The sequence below is a fragment of the Oncorhynchus gorbuscha genome, linkage group LG06 (assembly GCF_021184085.1).
Source record: "Oncorhynchus gorbuscha isolate QuinsamMale2020 ecotype Even-year linkage group LG06, OgorEven_v1.0, whole genome shotgun sequence".
NCBI classification, from domain to species: domain Eukaryota; kingdom Metazoa; phylum Chordata; class Actinopteri; order Salmoniformes; family Salmonidae; genus Oncorhynchus; species Oncorhynchus gorbuscha.
Window position 1 is genome coordinate 69,046,972 of NC_060178.1, and position 22,392 is coordinate 69,069,363.

The following is a 22,392-nucleotide window of genomic DNA, read 5'->3' on the forward strand; positions in this document are numbered from 1 at the left end:
AGAGTGGCGCCAAACCCAGACAGGAAGATCACATCAGTGACTTTTATTTATTTTAAATTATTTAACCTTTATTTAAATAGGCAAGTCAATTAAGAACAAATTCTTATTTACAATGACAGCCTAGGAAAGTGTGTGTCTTTTGACACTATATAAATGAGTCATCTCACAGTGTTTGTCATTATACCCTGATGAAGACAGCTTGTCTGTCGAAACGTTGGACATAATATGTCTATGTCCTGGGAAATGTTCTTGTTACTTACAACCTCATGCTAATCGCATTAGCCTATGTTAGCGCAACGTCCCGCATGGGACCCACAGATCCTGAAAAAGTTTTCAACAGGAAAAAACAAATAACGAGAGGCGCGCTACCTTTTCCTAAATCCCTGAACATCACCAACGGATGCTCCCCTAGGAAGCCAGTTCCAAAATAATGTGGTGAGTAGAACAGGCTAGAAGCACCAAACAAAGAGAATACAGTGGTACGTTCCTAAATAAATTATATAAACCAGACTCTGGCGTTTATGTTCTTATACTGTATAATATCAATAATGATTTTATATTAATAATAATAATGCCATTTTGGAAATGTCTGTACCAAAAAAATCTGTTCATTTGTGCGTGAAGCAATGGAGGGAAATGTCCCGACGTGGCGATGTCTCACAGGCACATCGTCACAGTTGTTCAAATGATATTGAACCCAGTCTGCACTACTGTATACTATTTCCATATACTATGTACTATGTTTTTCTTTGCTTACTAACATCTAACAATATTCACCCTGGGTTGCGTGTTCAGTTTCAGAAACAGGGGAAGGATGTTGAGAGGGTGAAGCAGAGACTGGCAGAGATAGCCAATTACGTGGACAAGGTAAAACCTCCACCTCCCCAATGCACAGGAGAGATCTATCATATGTTTCAAATAGAAATACCTCTGACAGCACATATTAATGTCATCCCAGGCTAATGTCAGTCTCTCACGACTGCTTTTAGTCCATCTAAAATGGTATCATATAGGATCCCAAGTCGACGTTTTGTCATGAATCTTGACCTGGAGTTGGAACTCAATGATTTCCACTAGATGGGCCAGCTTCAAAGGCAAAATGTGCTATATAGTAAACATGCATGATTTTGGGGTCTTAATTTAAGGATAGGGTTATGCACTAGGGTTAGCAGTGTGGTTAAGGTTCATTTTAGGTTTAAAATCAGATATTATAACTTTGGCTGTGTCAGCTAGTGACCACTCTGCAGAGCTGCCTCCAGGGCAAGATTCCTGATAATAAATGCCAACCTGCTCCCAATCCAGTCCCCAGCCATTTATCCATACTACCTTTTTATTTAAATAAAACAAATCAATATGTATTGTTTATATGGGAGAGATCCTAAGATGGTAGTACAACAATGCATCCTTCTACTCACTGCCCCTCAGTTCTACAGGGTCCTGAACATCCGCGTGGCCCTGGTGGGCCTGGAGGTATGGAGCGACTCTGATAAGTGTCCTGTCACTCAGGACCCCTTCAACACCCTGCATGAGTTCCTAGACTGGAGGAAAGTCAAACTGCTGCCTACAAAATCGCACGACAACGCTCAGCTCATCAGGTGGAGATTCTACAGTACACAATCTCATAAACAAATACCTGAAGCACACACTCAAAACGAAGTGACACAGGTACAGAAGTCATACAGCCCATACCATTTCTGATTCGCATAAGCTTCAGTCGTTTGTGGGATTTGGGAAACAAATAGACTATGATAGGATTCTTAGTATGTATTTAACCCCTGAAGTCACCTTCTTTACCTCTCCTCAACCCCCTTCCCCCCAGTGGGGTGTACTTCCAGGGTACCACCATTGGCATGGCTCCCATCATGAGCATGTGCACAGTGGAGCAGTCTGGAGGCATCGTCATGGTGAGCACAACCTCAACCTCACACTCAGCTCAACACTATCCAGAGACGTCGTGTGAAGAAAAGGTTTTTCACTGTTCATTGTTTTGTGAGGGCTGTCGGAGAAATGATGATTGTAAACACCAGGATATTCACATCCATGTACAAACACACACACACACACACAAACACAAACACAAACACAAACACAAACACAAACACAAACACAAACACAAACACAAACACACACACACACACCATCCAAGGTTATTTGGAAGCTTTTTCATCATTGAACCACCCAGTCCCCAGTCTAGTTATAAATGTACGGGGATGTGGGTTTGAGGTAAGTCATTGTACACGGAGCTTAAACAAGACACATTAACATTTTCATGAGGAGTGATAAATTATTTGTGCCAGGCCATATACTAAATGTCAAAATAGAATGCCCTTTACTCACTACCACGCACAGCCCACACAGTTAAGTTATGCAATGAGCAAAAATGAACTGTGTTTCCGTCCCCACTGTATCACTTGATACGCGTACTAAATGGCCAGGCAGTTCCCTTCTCAGAGTCAGCCCAGACCATGCAGCTTCAACAAAGAGGTGTATTTCCCATTAATAGATATGTTTTCCTTCTGGCCAGGGTTGGCTGGTTATTTCCAGATGTTTGTCCTTCCCATTACTCACACATGGCGAAGGCTTGGAGCCGGATTAAAGAACCATGTGTTGAGTTATAGGGCCAAAGGACCAGATGAACCACTTTGTATTTCAACACATGTTATCAGCTCCAACCCCCTTTATTTGGTCCACGTGTAGGTTGGATTTCACAGTTTGTACATCGCTGGGTTTTTAAAACAAGTTTCGCCAGAAACGTTTATACGTCAACCACTGCGGGCTTGGCGTTAAATGTAAACGAATACAATCATCATGTTTTGGGAGATAAAATATCCCCTGCATGTCTTGAAACTACTTCAGAAAGACCGTAAAACCCCTTCATGACCAAACTAACCCGGTTTTGTTCTCACCAATGTAGCCATCTTAGGGCTGCTTTGAAGGGTTGAATCTGACTCCACCGACGTCAATCCACTCTCTTCAATTACAGTGCTTGTGAAGAGGCGCTCAGCCGTGATGCGAGCAGTATATCCACACCACATCCACGAGACCTCTCAAACATGACGGGGCTGGTCCCACCACGCAGCTCTGTAATCAGGGCAGAAATAGCTTTGCATTACATAGGGCCCTGACATACGACCCTCTGTAAAGGGAAAGCGCAGGAGTTTATTATGGACATAATAGTAGTCCTACAGTATGTACAGAGCAGTGTAAATCAGACGAGTTGTTGGGCTCTTTAGACTAGAGACCCACATACAGTAGGGACTTATGGATTAAGAAAATGTCTGATTCAGAATCCTACTTGTTGTGTCGCATTGGATGACAGCATCCACGTAGGGGAAACATTATATGACTGAGACAAGTCTTTCTGCCTCCAGTATCCTCCAGTATATTCAGTGCTGTATGTGTGCGTGCATGTGTGTGTTTCAGTGTGTTTATACATAATTCATGGCTGTGGCTGTGGTTCACCTGGTGTACCTATCTAGGCCTGTGGAGTAGTGAAGACACACATCCACAGAGTGTGTCTGTGTGTGTAAAGCGCCATGGGCCGGGACCTTCATAATTTATACTGCTGTTGTGTTTGCTGCTGTGCACACTCGGCACTTAACTGTGCAGCAAGCTACAGCAGCCGGTCTTACCTTCACTTCTATTGTTCCCTTGTGTTCTTCTCTTTGTCTCTCCATGTCAATCAGTGTCTTTGCTGCACTTTCATTCAGTCTTCATTCCAATCTCTCTGCATGCATGCATCTCTGCCTTTCTCTGTCCAGTAGCTTTCTGTTTGTCAAATGTTTACTAGGTTCTTCTCCATCACATCTCCCCTCTCCCTATCTCTTTACACCCCCCTCCCCTCCCTGTACCCTCTCTCCTTCTGAAGGACAGTTGGCTAGCTTATATGTTCACTAAAATGTCATAATGCACCAAGTTTTTATTGCTTCCCAGCATCTGTCCCCGCCGGCAGTAGTGTGTGATTAGGGTTGGTTGGGGTTGGTGAGGGAACAGCAGACAAACTGATCAGCTCCTATCCCCCATGAGCAGAATGTGTAATGAAATGTGGATCACTGGGCAGTTGGACCTAATGGAACCACTGTGAGTCAACCGAACTAAGAAAGATATGTATTGAACTAAGGGATAATGGGCTCTAATGTACTACTGTACCTTGCAGCTCTTTACTCTATGCAACATCCATTATCTTCCAAACATCGATGGATATATCCACTGAACTCTATGAACGAACATATCGTGCTGCTGCTTAATTATCCATGCTAGACATTATACAATGCAATGCTTTGTTGTGATGTTCTAATAATATAGAAAGGTGTCATCGCTTCAACTTTTTATCTCAGTTTCAAACCGAATCTGAACTTATGTTGTTTTTCCACTGTAGGACCATTCGGAAAATCCCCTGGGTGCAGCTGTGACTTTAGCACACGAGCTGGGGCACAACTTTGGCATGAACCACGACACTCCGGAGCGGGGGTGTGGCTGCAGGATGACAGTGGACCGTGGGGGCTGCATCATGACCCCCTCCACTGGGTGAGTGATGCCAATGGTCCAGTCCAACCATATGAATGGGTTATAAATACTGTGTTGTCTCATTGAGCAATTATTTTTTTAAACAGAGTCAAAGAGGATGGTGGGTCAGCACTATCAATTCCAGTCATTTTAGGAAAATATAGCTTTCAGTTTATCTGTACTGGCTGGAATTGAAATGGGGGTTACATCAACCTTGGCATTTTCAGATAGTCCCTTTTCTCTCATCAATGTGTAACAGTTTAACTTCGCCTCCCAAATCAACTGTACACTTTACGAGCATGCAAATTAAGTTCCCATTCATTCCTCAATTTTTCAGAATAAATTAGAAACGCAACGCAACGCGTTTTAACCTTCTGCTAATAGAACATTAAGACAAGATGAATGCCTTCACAGCTTGTACAGGGTTGATCGTTATCTCATGTAAACACTAGTTGCCTGTGTGTCCTTGTTAATGTGTGGATGGCCATGCATCTTGTTGAGGGCTGGGAACAACCTCTCAGCCTGAAGACAGAGAGGCTGCTCACAGATCCTCACCTGCCCCCAGCCTGGGATCTCATGATAACGCCTCGACTGATGGACCATCTGACTGGTTCTGTGTCAACAGTGGTCAGATAAGGTGTACCGTGTGCGTAATATGAGATTTCACCCTTGGTCTGATGACAATTAGTTTTATCTGATGCTGTGTCTGGGCGTGTAGACGGATGGATGTGTTTGGGATGGATTCCACCTCCGTTTGAGAGAGGGAAAGAAGAGGAAAAGAGTAGATAGACAGATGGGTGCCCAAGCAGTGGAGTCTGTTATTGCCATCGGAATTGAAAATTGAGAAAATTCAGCTGCATCCTGAGCAGTACAGTACATCCGAGGGCGCCTGTTCAGAACTGAGCTGCTGAGGATCATGGGTAGAATCTGAGGGGTGGGCGGCTGTCGGACACAGCTGATTCACAGCCTGTTTGACGACAGTCCCTCTGGCTCTGGGCTCTCTGTGTTTTCACTGGCCCAGGCTCTCGCTGTTGTCATTGGAGCCAGGCCATGAAAAACACGGTAACACTATTCTCAATTATGTGCTCATAAAACAACATAGCAACACACTGGAAGGAAACCGCGTGGGGCTTGCAAGGGCATCCTTCGAAAATAAATGCCATCAGGTCTGTGAATAAGCGAAAGACCGTTATCCGCTTGTTGAAGTCAGCCAGAAAAAAATGATGACCTTTTACCCAAAAAAATAGCAGAAAACCTCTTCACCAGAATTGGCAGTGAGCTCATTCTGTTATACTAATGCGACATTAATTGAGAAAAAATCATGAAAAGTCATGAAATGAATTTACCTTTAGTGTATTCAGGGTATCTGTTAGTGTCAAAGGCCAGATGTTTTTATCTCAATATCAAATCATATCTGGCCATCAAATAAAAATCTTACTGTGATTTTTTTCGATTCAATTTGTTTAAAAAAATGTATATATAGCTTCTTAGAAAAGAGCTATTTCTAAAGAAATATTTTTTCTAGGACTGTCTTGGAGTGGTCTGAGTGGGGAGGAGAAAACGGAAAACTAGCTGTTATTGGCGATGTCTTGGTGATGTCACCAGGCAGGCCAAAATACCATCTCACCAAAACAGGCTGAAATTCCAGGCAGTCTTTTCAAACAGGGCTTACACTAAAAGGGCATTATCATAATTTACACAGTATCATTCAAACCTCATAGTATGGATTTATAGACTGGGTATACAAAACATTGAGTACACCTGCTCTTTCAATGACATAGCCTATCCAGGTGAAAGCTATGATCCCTTATTGATGTCACCTGTTAAATCCTCTTCAATCAGTGTAGATGAAGGGGAGGAGACAGGTTAAAAATAAATCTTCTCCGGGATCGGTGTCCCTTCCATGGGACGGTTGAGCTAACATAGGCTAATGCGATTAGCATGAGTTTGTAAGTAACAAGAAAAGTTCCCAGGACATAGACATATCTGATATTGGCAGAAAGCTTACATTCTTGTTAATCTAACTGCACTGTCCAATTTACAGTAGCTATTACAGTGAAAGAAGACCATGCTATTGTTTGAGGAGAGTGCACAGTTTTGAACATGAAATGTTATTAATAAACAAATTAGGCATATTTGGGCAGTCTTGATACAACATTTTGAACAGAAATGCAATGGTTTGTTGGATCAGTCTAAAACTTTGCACGTACACTGCTACCATCTAGTGGCTACACAATCTAAATTGCAGCCAGGCTGGAATAATACATTATGGCCTTTGTCTTGCATTTCAAAGATGAAAAAAATACAAAAGAACGGTTGTTTTTTCTTTGTATTATCTTTTACCAGATCTAATGTGTTATATTATCCTACATTCCTTTCACATTTCCACAAACTTCAAAGTGTTTCCTCTCAAAGGGTACCAAGAATATGCATATCCTTGCTTCAGGCCCTGAGTTACAGGCAGTTAGATTTGGGTATGTCATTTTAGGTGAAATTGGGAAAAAGGGGCGGATCCTTAACAGAAGGATTTTTAATCCTTGAGACAATTGAGACATGGATTTTGTGTGTCATTCAGAAGGTGAATGGGCAAGACCAAATATTTAAGTGCCTTTGAATGGGGTATGGTACTGTAGTAGGTTCCAGGCACACCGGTTTTTGTCAAGAACTGCAATGCTGCTGGGTTTTTCACTCTCAACAGTTTCCTGTTTGTATCAAGAATGGTCCACTGCCCAAAGGACATCCAGCCAACTTGACACAACTGTGGGAAGCATTGGAGTCAACATGGGCCAGCATCCCTGTGCAACGCTTTTGACACCTTGTAGAGTCCATGCCACAACGAATTGATGCTGTTCTGAAGGCAAAGGTGGGGTGCAACTCAATAGGAAGGTGTTCCTAATGTTTGGTTATACTCAGTGTATATAAAACACAGGAAATCACGTTTTTGACTGCATTAGGCCTTTAAGTTAATTTTAGGAGTTCAGTAGGTCACAAATATATTCAGTTGAAACGATGGTCACTAGAATCTTCCCAATTTAATGAGTGATGAGTGACCACCAAAGTTAGTGTAATCAAAACTGGTTATTCTTACACCCTGTTGTCAGGTATTGTATATTTGTTAACACGGTATGTGTGTTTGACACACTGTAAGGCAGTACAGATAAGGAAATACTGTATTGCCATGTCTGTTTTTCTGAGGTGAAAAAAATTCTACTTGAGAAACTCAGGGCTAAACCCCAGTTAAACTAGAACTCAGACAAAGCCCTGTTTTCAACAGAATGATGGATCAATGGGAACAATCCTACAATGTCCTCGGTTCACTTCAGCTGAAAAGCCCTGAGCAAACACAGAAATAAGGCATTGCAGTTCTGTGTGTTTATTGGTGTGTATGCTAAATATGTGCACAGTGTGTGTGTGTGTGTGTGTGTGTGTGTGTGTGTGTGTGTGTGTGTGTGTGTGTGTGTGTGTGTGTGTGTGTGTGTGTGTGTGTGTGTGTGTGTGTGTGTGTGTGTGTGTGTGTGTGTGTGTGTGTGTGTGTGTGTGTGTGCGTGTGTGCGTGCGTGCGTGCGTTCATTCGTTCACATATACACGTCAGCTGGATATGCAATACCTTATTTCAGCCAGTCAAACATATCCGCCTCCGGGCTGAATTAACAGTGGCTTGTTGACAAAACCAGTCATTTCAGTAGTCCAATCTGAAACTCACTTCCTCCTCACAGTTTTCTGCCTTCTTTGCCATAGTGCACACTGTCCAGTCCCTCGGTCCTGCTTCGTCTTCAGAATGTGAGAAGCCGAGGAACAGGCAGGCAGCCAGTGACCCCTGTGTAGCTGCCTGGGTGTTGTGTCGGGACATTCTTTACTCAGACTTGCTAATGGAGTGGAGGACAGGCTGCATCTAAATGATGTGATTATCACTGACGCTGCCAACTATAATCAGGGGCTCAGAGAGAGATCCACTGAGACAGGTTTTTGCTAGGCTAGACAAGCGCTAAGTGGCCAGTGGCCGTTTATTTACTGCATTTGATTTGTAATAGAAGAGCAGAGGGAGGGAGAAAGAGATGGAGACAGAGAGATGTGGTGGGCTTAGTTGGAATATACAGTTACACGATCGTGTTTGCATAGTGTATATAAAGACGATCCCAAAGAAAGGTGGGCTCCTGATTTGAAGTATGTCAGATCTTCGAGTGAGAGAGCCGGGAAAGCCACAGGGATGGTGGGGAATTTCCATGCTCGTGGATTGTGTCACTTGTGGCAGCACAGACAGCCTCAAATAAGTTTTCTTTTGGGTATTCCCAGTTAGGGGGCTGTATCAGATCCGTAGCACAGTGTATAACTGGGCTGTACACTCAAGATGAACTTCTGGAGAGGGGGAAATAACTACCAATGTCAAGGTAGGAAGGGGTTGAGGGAACATTGACTAATTATGGGCTTGGTTGACTGAGTTGTGCGTCAGCATGCGTCCGTGTCTGTGTGTGTGTCGCAGTTTAATTTTATGTTGCGGAGAGTCTCCTCACCCACCACCTCCACAGACAGCCATGCCAGCGTCCTATCCTCCTTGGTATTTACTCCGCCACTGAACCCAGTGGCTCCTTGTTTGACTTGACTAGACTGACAACAGTCTTCTGGGCCCCCTAATGAAGGCTAGATTCAGAGAAACGCTGTTGTTAGTCACCCGGGGTGGCAGCCCAAAATCTGCCTCAGCACAACATTGCCATCGCAGTGTGATTCTGCATGTGTGGCATGACCACGGAGGGTCCCAAATCCTCTATGTCAGAAGTCAACAGAGATTTACAAGGCCTTGTTGTCTCAGAGGAAGAGACATTGAGCACTGGCGACCTGAAAATGACTGCAGTGCAGATTGTTGTCCTTGCCCTCTCTACTTTCAGAGCGTTCCAAGGAAAAATGTAAATCAGTTCTGTGTAATTCCTCAGACCGGCTGACGAAAGAGCACATCAGATCATATCCATTTCCTCTTTCCCTCTGTGTGTCTGCCTGGCATTGAACTCCTGTTAGTAATAACCCAGGCTGTCGGCATCTGAGCCCCCCGGGAGTACAAAAGGTGCTGTCTGTCATCATTGCTCTAAGTAAGATATGAACACCCATTCATCTTATGAGCTATCAAGGCGTGATCAGAATATGAATGAGGTTGTGCCATCTAAGGGTTTTTTGAAGTACCTTATTTAGTTGTGAAATGACAGAAATGTCAATCAGGCCCTGCAGGATGACTAGGTTTGAGATACTCTACGACCATTATTTGGCGTCCGCCCCGACACCTCCTAGTCCTAATTAGATCTACATTGCTTGGCTGCACTTGGAGAAAAGATGGGGATTTTAAGCTAATATTATCCACTGAAACGTATTGTAACATCATTTCCTGGACGGTGTAGCCGGCACATGGCATCAGCTGATAAAACAGTCACTGGGGTGTAGGGGGATCCAAATTCCACAACTGTATTAAAAGACTAGAGGGGACAAGAGAGCAGAGCCCACGCCTCTACCCAGGCCTGGTGGACCTGCTCTGGGTCCTCAGCTGGGGAGGAGATGATGGACAGTCTCAGGCTGGTCGGAGCAGATTGCTTTGTCTGCTAGTGGAGTTAAGCTTTCTCGGCCTGTGTTTTTTCCCAAAACAGATCATGGGGTTCACCGCTCTGGTGTGTTATCAGCAGCAGGCATTCTATTTACGAGGGCCTGCTCAGTGGCCTGCTCACCCTCCCTCCTAAAGAGCAGGGGTAAACACATCTAGAACCATAGCAAGTGGATTAGGGCACCAGACATGTTGACGTGGTGGTGGTCATCACTACTTCCAGGGAGATGTTGTAAGTGAGTTCAGTGTGTTTTTCCTCAGTGGTAAGGAGGAAGCACAATGTGTTTTCTGGCTGGTCCGCCTTACCTCTATGCCCCGAGCAGGCAAAAGAGTGAACTGATGACAGTGCAACGTCCATAGAATTACAGCTGCCAAATCCCCCCTAGGCGGAGGCTAAGCATCACAGATCCCCCTCACAAACCAGATGCCAAGTTTTAGCTACAACTCGACTCTGTGTAATGTCCTGTTAAAGAAAGTGATTATGTCCAATGTCAAGGTTTATCTTCAAACCTTTTCTGGCCCACGCAATGACAAGTTTACCAACCTGGTCCACCCAGTGCCAAGAATCTCAGTCCTTTTAGTCCTCTGACTTATTGAAGCAGTCATGTCTGATGTCAGCTTCTCCACAATGCCATGCCAACTATCACCCTCCTGGCCATCTTGCTCGATCCACACCAGCCTCCTAGCTCGGTGCCAGCCCTTATCCTCATCTGTTGCTTTTAAGAAGGCTTTTCCAAATGCCGCCTGTCCAGAGCCAACTGCCCATCTTCACCTCTCACGATACCGCTCACTGTCAGATTGCAAGCTGACCCAAAACCTATTTTTTTTGTGCCAGCCACCTGCCAATACCAGTCCCGTACACTGTATCATTAGCCAGCTTTACATACTGAAGGTAGACCTGCCTAGAGTCATACAGTATAGTTGTGTTGTAGGCCTATAAGTCTCTGGCTCAGCCCACTTGCTGCCATTTATAGTATTGTAATTACAGATTTGTCACGTCCAGTGTTCTGTCCTTTTGGCTTCAGTCTCTTACTGTCAGAGTTGTCAGCGTGATGGAAGGGAGGTTAGAGGAGGACAGGGGTTGATAATGAGGTGAAGCAGCAGTGTGTATCCATCTCTCCTCCTGTGGTGAGTTGGTTGGTACATACAGTACACACTCTGGCATCACAGAAACCCCCAGGGAAGACAGCTGTTACAAACAGACATTTCTCTACATTTAGGATGTTTTTATTTCCGATTTTCTTACTTTCTTATGTAGACATACACATGACTGGTTAAAAGTCAAACAAGACTGTCAATGTACTGTATGTGCCACAAGCTTGGCTGCAGCTAAAGGTCTGATCATGTCTGATCATTATGTTTAAAATATGCTTCACCGCGTGGTATAAGTAGAATATGATGTTGTTGTTGAAGACACACAGACACGCACTAAGAGGCATGTGTAATTTCCCCATAGCCCTCCACTTCAGAAGTCGGTTTCTTCAAACGGTCCAGATTACCCAAGATCCTCTGTGATTGAAGACTTAGGTCTGCCTGAGAGGTGGATACATATTTATGAACTAAGGGGCTTGCAGACCAAGCTGTGTCGCTTTGTTGTATTGCTTGTTTGTTTGTTTGTTTGTTTGTCTTTGTGCTTATGAAACTGTGTCGAATCAGAGCACAACTGATGTCGGTAGACCGTTAAATATGTGCCAAGGCCTTATGAATGAATAAGCATGGTTGGGAAGGTTACTTTCTAAATGTAATCTGTTACAGTTGCTAGTTACCTGTCTAAATTTATAATCAGTAATGTAACTTTTGGATTACCCAAACTCACTTTTGGACTCAGAAGGAGACAAAAAAAAAAGGCCTCCCGGTGGCACAGTGGTCTAGGGCACTGCATTGCAGTGCTAGCTGTTCCACCAGAGACTCTGGTTCGCGCCCAGGCTCTGACGCGCCGGCCGCGACCGGGAGGTCTGTGGGGCGACTCACAATTGGCCTAGCGTCGTCCGGGTTAGGGAGGGTTTGGCCGGTAGGGATATCCTTGTCTCATCGTGCACCAGCGACACCTGTGGCGGGCCAAGCGCAGTGCACTTTAACCAGGTCGCCAGGTGCATGGTGTTTCTTCCGACACATTGGTGCGGCTGGCTTCCTGGTTGGATGCGCACTGTGTTAAAGAAGCAGTTTGGTTGGGTTGTGTTTTGGGGGACGCATGGCTTTCGACCTTCGTCTCTCCCAAGCCCGTAGGGGAGTTGTAGCGATGGGACAAGATAGTAACTACTAACAATTGGATACCACGAAATTGGGGTGAAAACTGGGTAAAATAAAAAATAATAATTAAAAAATAAAAATAAAGAGGAAGACAAAAATGATCCAGCAAAAGCATTTGGTGTGTCGTCATAGCGGCCTCTGACTTGTGGTCAGACTCGCGCAAGTGGAAGAAACTTTAACCAGCACATTTTTTATATGCTGAATTTAATGTCATTCAGAAAACAGAAAGGTGTCATTGTGTATCCTTTCTGAATTTAAAAGTAATCTAAGAAGTACATTTACTTATGAATTCACTTATCCTAAATGTACTTTTAAATTTGAACAGGGAATTACATACATTTGGGAATGAATCAGATCATTCTTGAACGTAATATCCTGTTGGACTGTTTTATGGAAACTCTGACCTTGAACGCCAGGAACATTCTATATTGGTTGTGCCCATATCGAAGGATTGTGCACACAACTGGTTGAATGTAACAGTGGTCCTTCTGTAGCTCAGTTGGTAGAGCATGGCGCTTGTAACACCAGGGTAGTGGGTTCGATTCCCGGGACCACCCATACGTAGAATGTATGCACACATGACTGTAAGTCGCTTTGGATAAAAGCGTCTGCTAAATGGCATAAATTATTATTATTATTATCTCCATAGCAACACTTTGCACTCAACAAGTTGCCATTATCTTTGCCCCTCAGGTATCCATTTCCTACTGTGTTCAGCACCTGCAGTAAGAAGGACCTGGCAGCCAGTCTGGAGAAGGGAGTGGGGATGTGTCTGTACAACATGCCTGAGGTCAAGGTGCTCTACGGGGGACAGAAGTGTGGCAACGGATATGTGGAGGAGGGAGAGGAGTGTGACTGTGGAGAGCTGGAGGTACAGTAACATTCATCCACACAGAACACAGAGGATTGTTTTTATATCATATTGTACAGTTTAAATACTAATTATGGAATTACTTGGATTTCTGCTTAAATTGGTCATACTATTTGAACTGATCTTCATCTAAGTCACAACAATAGACAAACACAGTGTGATTAAACTCATAACACACAAACAATTATACGTTTTCATGTCTTTATTTGAACACACTGTGTAAACATTCACATTGCAGGGTCGGAAAAGTATGTGAACCCTTGGATTTAATAACTGGTTGACCCTCCTTTGGAAGCAATTACCTCAACCAAACATGTTCTGTAGTTGCGGATCAGACCTGTACAACGGTCAGGAAGAATTTTGGACCATTCCTCTTTTTAAAAAACTGTTTCAGTTATTAAACAATATTCTTGTGATGTCTGCTGTGAACTGCTCTCTTGAGGTCATGCCACTGCATCTCAATGGGGTTGAGGTCAGGACTCTCACTGGGACACTCCAGAAGGCGTATTTTCTTCCGTTGAAGCCATTCTGTTGTTGATTTACTTCTGTGTTTTGGGTCGTTGTCCTGTTGCATCACCCAACGTCTGTTGACCTTCAATTGGTGGACAGAGCCTTACATTCTCCTGCAAAAAGCCTTGATAAACTTGGGAATGTATTATTCCATCGATGATAGCAAGCTGTCCAGGCCCTGAAGCAGCATAGCAGACGCAAACTATGACGCTCCCTCCACCATACTTTACAGTTGAGGTCTTGATGTTGGTGTGCTGTGCCTTTTTTTCTCCACACATTGTGTTGTGTGTTCCTTGCAAATGGCAACTATTATTATTATTATATTATAACTTTAGATGAATCTGTCCACAGAATATTATGCCAGTAGTGCTGTGGAACATCCAGGTGCTCTTTTGCGAACTTCAGACATGCAGCAATGGGGTTTTTTGGACAGCAGTGGCTTCTTCCGTGGTGCCCTCCCATGAACACCATTATTTTTTAGTGTTTTATGTATCGTAGACTCGTCAACAGAGATGTTAGAATGTTCCAGAGATTTCTGTAAGTCTCCAATTGATGCTCTAGGATTCTTCTTAACCTCATTGAGCATTCTGCAGAGGACAACATACCTTCTCCCAAGGATAGGTAGACGAGAGGACAATTAAAGGGGAAGCAACAGGTTACCAAACAAATGGACTAAACAAACCAAGGATGCACTATCAAACCTGACATTACACACTGTTTTAAACATGAGATAATACAGTTTAGTGCTTTTACATCAAATTAAATGACAGCAACCCAGCTGTGCTAAAATACACATACAATATAAATTACTCCAAAAATGAATGTATCACCTCTTGAGAGGACCCCTTGACCCAGTCACCTCTGCTCTATCAAAATAAGAGTCCTTTGTACAACTCCTTCGAAATAAAATGCCTGTGCATAATCTGTGGTAACAACATCATTCTGCTACATTTGCATACGTATAGTTGCATGCCATGCTGTCAACATTGTTATTTTGCCACAAAGACAAATACATTGATGTGTAAAACAACTCCATGCATAACACTACAAAACACTGGAGACCCTCAGCTATTTTCAGCCATTTACCCAGACCCCCCCTCTCCCTGTCAGCCTCCCATATGTGCCGAGCACTGCCCTGACACTGTGCCACAATGTCACATCCTGTTCGTTTACTCATTAATCAAGTGTGCCGTCCAGATTTGTGACAATCCTAATAAACAAGAGAGTAATCAGGGCGAGGTGGAGCTTTCTTTGTCTGTGCCATCAACACAACAGAGCACCACAATGACATGGCTGCCATGGGAACTGAAGCCAGTCCAAACCAGTCCAGACCCACATCTGGGGAACAGGTACTGGAGCAGTATTCAGCGTCACCACAGCAGCTGCTCTCACATCCCACAGAATATCAGAAATCCCTCTGGCACTGTGCTGAGGTGTTCGTCTTCAAACAGAACAGCAAGAAAGCTGGTCATGAACTGGATGTGGGTGTGTTTTTGTTTTCATTGTTGTCTTAAGGATGACAGAATGGTTAAGGATACCCTTAGGGAGGGGGGGGGGGTCTGATGAAGATGCATTTGATATGCACACAATAGAACTCTTTCAGCACTCCCATTCCATCATACACCCACATAACTCTCTGTATCCACTCCTCTCCGAGGTGACTAGCTCATTTACTGTGGCATCCAATGACTGAACTAATAAACAGAACATATCTGTGCTTTTGAGTCTACCCCAATGATACACACTGATGCCATTCGATCTAAAGTGTTTACAGATTTGTCAAGCAATGATGAGACCAGTGTCACCTCAATTACAGTATGAGGTATTTCCAATCAGGTAATGATTAGTACGCTGTAATGCCAGCTGTGTAGTTTGGGTTGGCATACTACCGTTCCACCCCCCCCCCCTCCCCCCTCCCCGTGCCCCACCGTGACCCGGTGATGTCACCACAGGCCCAGTTGGACCGGGGGATGAAAGCATGCCTCTCTCCCCATAAACAATAGGCTGACGTCAGGCCACAAGAGCCAATCCCATAAAACTCCCTTCAACAGTGAAGCAGAAGAAGCCCCAGTCAGACCCATCAGAATCAACATGTCGTCAGACCACAGCGTCAACGCACCAAGGCCTTGTTGGGAAGTAAAAAGGAGAGATGGTGTAGCCGGGACTCTGTTGTGGCCTGGAAGAGAATATTCATGGGGTTCAGCCTCTAATTAAAGATCTAAACGGGGTTTCAACACCGTTCTGTACTCTGTCCTTTACTCCTTTAATCTATCACATGAACCATCTACTTCTACTCTCTCTACCTCTCTTAATCCCAGTTAATTTCTCACTCCATCACCTCTTGTCATTCCCTCTCCAGCAGCTATCTGTCTCTCTCTAACACCCCTTCATTCTCTTCATCTCATTCCCTGTGTGGGCTCCTTTTCCTTTTGTTGTGTTTCAGTGTTTGTCATCTCCAGCACTCAGGAGCCTCAAAGCCCCACCAACCTCACCTCACCACACCCCACCAACCTCACCTCACCACACCCCACCAACCACTCAACTACCTCTATTGTCATTGTCCCCTTACCCTACCACACCCCCAACCTACAATACACCCTAAACTTGATCTGTGTCTCTCCACATCCACCCACCCATTGTATAGAATGCACATCAATAGACATTAAAACAGAATGCTGTTTTAACACCAGAGCGAACCAATTCCGAAACATATGAGCCCTGTACAGGGACCGAAGATCTGTTTACCCTGACAGAGAATGGGCTCTCTCCTGTCTGTTTGTGCCGTGGTATTGTATCTCCAGGCTTTAGCTCACAGCGTTAAAGGGCTGTGCTGTGGGACTTGAGGACTGACGGTGCTCTGTCCGACCAGCTGACCTGGAAGACTGATCTGACACGGACACAGCAACGACAGCTGAGTTTCGGGGGTCCAGACCGATAATGAGGTCCATTTGTTGTTTTGTGTCTTAGGAATGCATGAACCCCTGCTGCAATGCCACCACCTGCACCCTGAAGGGAGATGCCGTGTGTGCACACGGACAGTGCTGCGAGGACTGCAGGGTAAGACTGCTCTTTCTGTTTCTATCTTTCTTCCTCTCCCTCTCTCACAAATGTCTATCCCTCCCTCTCCTCCGTCCCTCGCACTTTTGCTCTCTCGTGATGTCTCTTTCTCTCTCTTTCTCCCTCTTTCCTCCCTGTTGAAATGATTTTTAAAAAATCAAATTCTCTGCTCCATTGACATGTTACAAAAAAAGAGAGTTTACAGTAAAAAGAAAATGTAGACTTTTAAATCAAGTTGTATTGAAGCACAGGGCCCTCCAGAGTACAAAAAAAGATGACAAACATTTTCAATTTAGTTTGCCCTTCTGATTCCATTGTCATTGAGTTGTGGGTGTGTGGTTATTTGTCTGTCTATGTGTTCTCTCTGCAGCTGAAGCCTGCTGGCACACCGTGTCGAGAATCCAGTAACTCCTGTGATCTGCCAGAGTTCTGTACTGGTGCCAACCCCCACTGCCCTGCCAACGTGTACCTGCATGACGGGCACTCTTGCCACAAAGTGGACGGATACTGCTACAACGGCATCTGCCAGACCCACGAGCAGCAGTGCATCACACTATGGGGACCAGGTCAGTAGGGCGCTCCCCAGGGGACTGGAAGTCTTGATTGATTTTATTTTTTTGACAGTCTTCCATGTTTGGAGAGATCAAATGAATACATCTAACTTTCCTTAACATGTTTCTTGAAGTAGCTAAGGAACAATTAATCCTAGTTAATAAATCAGTTCAATGTCAAGGGAGAGACCATGCAGCACCTGGACAGAACAAGCTGACAGACATCATGTAAACAATCCTTTTGATGAACACAGGTTCCTCCTCAGTTGACCTGCCTTGACATCTGGAGGTCAGGGGTTACCTTTGCTCATGGGATGCTCTGTAACATCTCTGACTCATCACATCTCGCTCTCTCCCTCTTCCCCTTCCTCTCTCACTCTCTCTCTTCCCTTCTCCCCCCCTGTTCTCTCACTCTCTCTCTTCCCTTCTCACTCCCCCCTCTTCTCTCACTCTCTCTCTTCCCTTCTTCCCCCCTGTTCTCTCACTCTCTCTCTTCCCTTCTCACCCCCCTCTTCTCTCACTCTCTCTCTTCCCTTCTCACTCCCCCCCCTCTTCTCTCACTCTCTTTCTATCTTCCACTCTCTCTTTCTCCTGCAGGAGCCAAACCTGCCCCGGGGATCTGCTTTGAGAGGGTCAACTCGGCAGGAGATCCTTACGGGAACTGTGGCAAGGACTCCAAAGGATTGTTTGCCAAATGTGAAGCCCGGTAAGACTTAGCAGCTGTTGTGATGTATGTCATGTCTATTGACCTTAAAAGCAAAAAGAGCTAGCTAGAAAGACCAAGGAATAAAACAATGTTGTTTATCTGAATTGGTATTATCAAGAGTGCCAATTGACAATCAGCATGGCACATTATATGGGAGAAATAGTCTAGGAAGGAACAATAATTAAAAACACAATTTGGTGATGATATAAGGCAAATTACAGTTTGAAGCATTCATGAACACTTTATACTATTCATGTCGGCTAATTGTTCTTGGATCTCTAATCAAGCATTTGTTAATTGATGTAATTGCTTTAATGACTGGAGGACTGAGGAAGTCATTAAGGTGAGACAAAGGCTGTCTAGTTGTCTTTCATCTTTGGTTACAATTACACACCATTTCTCACATGTCAGAGATTGTCAGTGTTTAACTTTATGCCTTGTCATTTGTGTGTGTGTGTGTGTGTGTGTGTGTGTGTGTGTGTGTGTGTGTGTGTGTGTGTGTGTGTGTGTGTGTGTGTGTGTGTGTGTGTGTGTGTGTGTGTGTGCGTGTGCGTGTGCGCATGAATATGTGTTTGTTTGTTTTTTTACACAGAGACGCAAAGTGTGGTAAAATTCAGTGTCAAGGAGGGGCCAACCGGCCTGTGATTGGCACCAATGCCGTCTCCATAGAAACCAACATCCCTCTTCAGGAAGGAGGGAGAATCCTGTGTCGGGGGACGCACGTTTACCTGGGTGATGACATGCCTGACCCTGGACTGGTTCTGGCTGGCACCACGTGTGGAGAGGGCATGGTGAGGGTAGTAGGGCGCTGCACCTGTTATCAAGCAGAACTAGAGAGAGACTATAGTCACCAGTGGTGAGGATGCTAATGCCAAGGCTTGTATTTAGCCCAATTCCAAACCAATCACTTACTGTCATCACTGGGATCATTTGAATTGGGTCTCAGAGAATGGAATAGATAGCAGTTCTCAGAAGATAGACCTTCCATTCAATAGCTAACATCACATTTAGAGTACTACAGTACTTCACATTTGATAAGTCATTTATTCAATAGGACTCTTTCTCTGTTCCATAGATGTGTCTAAATCGTCAGTGCCATAATGTCAGTGTGTTTGGTGTGCACCAATGTTCAGGGAAGTGCAGCGAACGAGGGGTGAGTACTCCGTGTCGGAGGGTATCATTTTATGTTGTGTATCTACAATGTGGTGACTTATTTCCCTATGTTAGCGTAACACTGTTGTTATGTCAATATTATTAACGCATCACAGCATCTTGTTGACCTCAACATTGCCACACAGTAGAGTAGTACAGTAGGCCCTTTACTAGACAGAGCGCCAATGTAGTTATCGTAGTTGTAGTTAACTCACTGCCCGTGAGTCATGGCAGCTACCCCGATGGTTTTACAATCAATCTTCATCTCTCCAGATGGTTTAAATCAATCCCATCTAATGGCATCATTTATGTTCTGCTTAAAGTGCCATCCATCATCTTTTGGCAAAGAGAAGGCAGGCCAAGCAGCAGGAGAAAATACTAGCAAGTAGCTATAGTCTGGAAGCATCAAACTGCACTAGTCAAAATGCTCACTGCTGTTCGAATAGGTATTAATACTGCGAAGAGAAGCCTTTTATGTTGTATTTACTTTGTTGTTTAGTTCTAGCACACAAGTCTTTCTGTTCAATGAATGAATGAATGAATGAATGAATGAAAAGCAGGACCCTGGGCCAGATTTTCTTACTGTGACTTTTGAACCTCTGCATGTTGGCCCCACCTTTAACAGAGGTGCATATAAAACACAGACTCACAGCTGGAGTAAGAAATGGCCCTAGTCTACCTTAATAATAATTGCTTCCTTTAAGTTTGATTTGACATTTAATTGGATGATGTATGATCCAGTCGTTCGTTAAGAACAGGTGGAACTAGGTGGCGATGTCACCCCTATTACTAACTGCACATTAGTGTCTTTATTTATCTAAATTGAACATTATATATTGACTATATTCAGACCATATAATTAGGAATTAGAATACTAGAATGGATGTGAACCTTTTTATGATGGTCCAAAGGTCAGACATGTTGGTCAGAGTTGGATGTGAACCTTCTTATGATGGTCCAAAGGTCAGTCATGTTGGTCAGAGTTGGATGTAAACCTTCTTATGATGGTCCAAAGATCAGCCATGTTGGTCAGAGTTGGATGTGAACCTTCTTATGATGGTCCAAAGGTCAGCCATGTTGGTCAGAGTTGGATGTGAACCTTCTTATGATGGTCCAAAGGTCAGCCATGTTGGTCAGAGTTGGATGTGAACCTTCTTATGATGGTCCAAAGGTCAGCCATGTTGGTCAGAGTTGGTCAACCTTGGTTTGCCCGTGTCATAAGTTATTGTTTAAAACAATGAATGTGAATAATTCATCTTCACTGTATGTGTATTAGCTAGCTAGCCAGACATTTTAGAGGAATATTTCCATACATTTGTTTAATTAACTGCCAATATGCCAACATTCCATTCAATCAATGCTGTCGATCCACAGCCATACAAAGTCTCAAATCAGTTGATGATAGGACTTATATTTTAGGTTTACTATAATTCTATTACATCATTTCTGATACATCACATGCCAAACTTTTATTATCCTGCGTAAGTAAAAGCAGGAAATGCATCACCTATGCCTCAACTGCCGTTAATTGAAATTAGACTGGTTTTGGATTTCTCGCTGACCAAGATGGCTGCCATTTTCACCCCATTATGGAACATAGAGTGTTTATGACATAGCCCCTCTAGTAATTGAATACGATCTCTATGATTTCAAACCCACATGATGTCACAACCTTAACCAACCCAAGACTTTAAATAAATCCAGAGCCAGTGTGCATCTCCATATGTGGCTCAGTGTAGATGTCATTCTGTATAACGTTAAATATGCTTGAGTGTGTTTGCAAGTGTACAGTACAGTACGTTGTGACATAATCCTATCACATCTTTAGAGCTCCCCACAGGGGTTCTTATGTGTCCTTAAGTCTTGACCTGACCACCTCTGGCCCCAAACAATCCACACACATAAGGGAGTGTCAGTCACTCAGAGGCAGGCAGGGAAAGCTCTTCCCAGTTCGGGGCCAGATCCGATCTGGAGCGATCCCAGCCACAGACTTCCCTGCAGCTGACAGCTGGACTCCATTATCCCTCCAGGGAATCCTGTTGGATCCTTTTCCCACTCGGATAACTGTGTTTTGGGATGGGCTCTCCTCTGTACATGTTTTCTCCATCATGTTTGACACTGCACAGTCTATGATGCCCGCCACATGAAAACCGATGAGTCTGATGGAACGAGTGTATAGTTTATTTGTAGAAGTAATTCAAGCATTTCAGATGTGGGCTTTTCTGAGGAATTGCAGGCCTGTGGGCCAGATGAATGCATCTCTTGTATGTCATGTGTGTCTTAGGCAAGTGCAATGCATACTGGTAGCTTATAAAGTACGTAAAATAGGTCATGCATACTTGCCATATCCCATGGATCCTCACCATGTAGTCTCTCACTACTGTGTGTTGGATGATCCCTAGAGCCTAGAGGCCTAGCACACAAGTCTTCCTGTACTCTGACCAGTATCTATTGGTAGAACACAAGGTATGGACAGTAATTGTATTGTACAGGTGAAGATGTGTCAACTGAATATTAACCAGCATGCGTTGGGATCCTAGGTGTGCAACAACAAGAAGAACTGCCATTGTGAGGAGCACTGGGCCCCTCCCTTCTGTGAGAGGGCGGGGTTTGGAGGCAGCCTCGACAGCGGACCAATGAGACTGTCAGGTACAGTACACTCTGTCCTCTTTATACTTCACTAACTGCACCCTGTGTTCCACTAACCTGGGCCGATTAAGAGAGTTAGTTTGGGATAATAATCAGGGTAGCACCTGTAGCTGTACTTTCATAACCTGCTCACAGAACGTTAGTCACTTTGAAGCTCGACTAAGCTCTCCAAACTTGCAGACGGATCTACCTCGGTCACCTATTCACCCTAGCGACATACAACTCATTACAACTGTCTGGTCATTCAAGAACGGAAGGAAATAATCATTTAAATCATGTCAAATGTACTAAAACCCTGCTGTGGCTTCTATTAACACTCCCTGTGTGTCTTGTTTGTGCCGTGCTGTAGATGTGCGTGTGTGTGTATTAATGTGCGTGTTGTCGTATGTGACGTCAGCCGACAGCAGGGGGGTTGCCGTGGCGATCCTGGCCACCCTCCTCAGCCTGATGGGTGCTGGGTTCCTGGTATTTCTCAAGAGGAAGACTCTGGTCCGTCTGCTCTTCACCAACAAGAAGACCACCATGGATAAACTGAGGTACAGTAGGACACCTCCGCCCA

The 22,392-nt window shown here is 44.2% G+C and overlaps 1 protein-coding gene across 3 annotated transcripts in view; it reads left to right on the forward strand.

Moving 5' to 3' along the window:
- Positions 1-22,392, forward strand: part of LOC124038267 (disintegrin and metalloproteinase domain-containing protein 12-like) — a 147,658-nt gene that overhangs the window by 114,204 nt on the left and 11,062 nt on the right. For 2 of the 3 annotated variants that reach the window (XM_046353911.1, XM_046353912.1), the window contains exons 8-19: positions 796-867; positions 1,426-1,595; positions 1,820-1,904; positions 4,379-4,527; positions 13,031-13,208; positions 16,686-16,775; positions 17,146-17,341; positions 17,924-18,032; positions 18,625-18,823; positions 19,108-19,185; positions 21,725-21,833; positions 22,183-22,369. In XM_046353911.1, coding sequence (XP_046209867.1) covers positions 796-867; positions 1,426-1,595; positions 1,820-1,904; positions 4,379-4,527; positions 13,031-13,208; positions 16,686-16,775; positions 17,146-17,341; positions 17,924-18,032; positions 18,625-18,823; positions 19,108-19,185; positions 21,725-21,833; positions 22,183-22,369 — 1,622 coding nt within the window. The remainder of the gene's footprint in view (positions 1-795; positions 868-1,425; positions 1,596-1,819; positions 1,905-4,378; positions 4,528-13,030; positions 13,209-16,685; positions 16,776-17,145; positions 17,342-17,923; positions 18,033-18,624; positions 18,824-19,107; positions 19,186-21,724; positions 21,834-22,182; positions 22,370-22,392) is intronic. The other variant, XM_046353913.1, reaches the window with a different exon arrangement.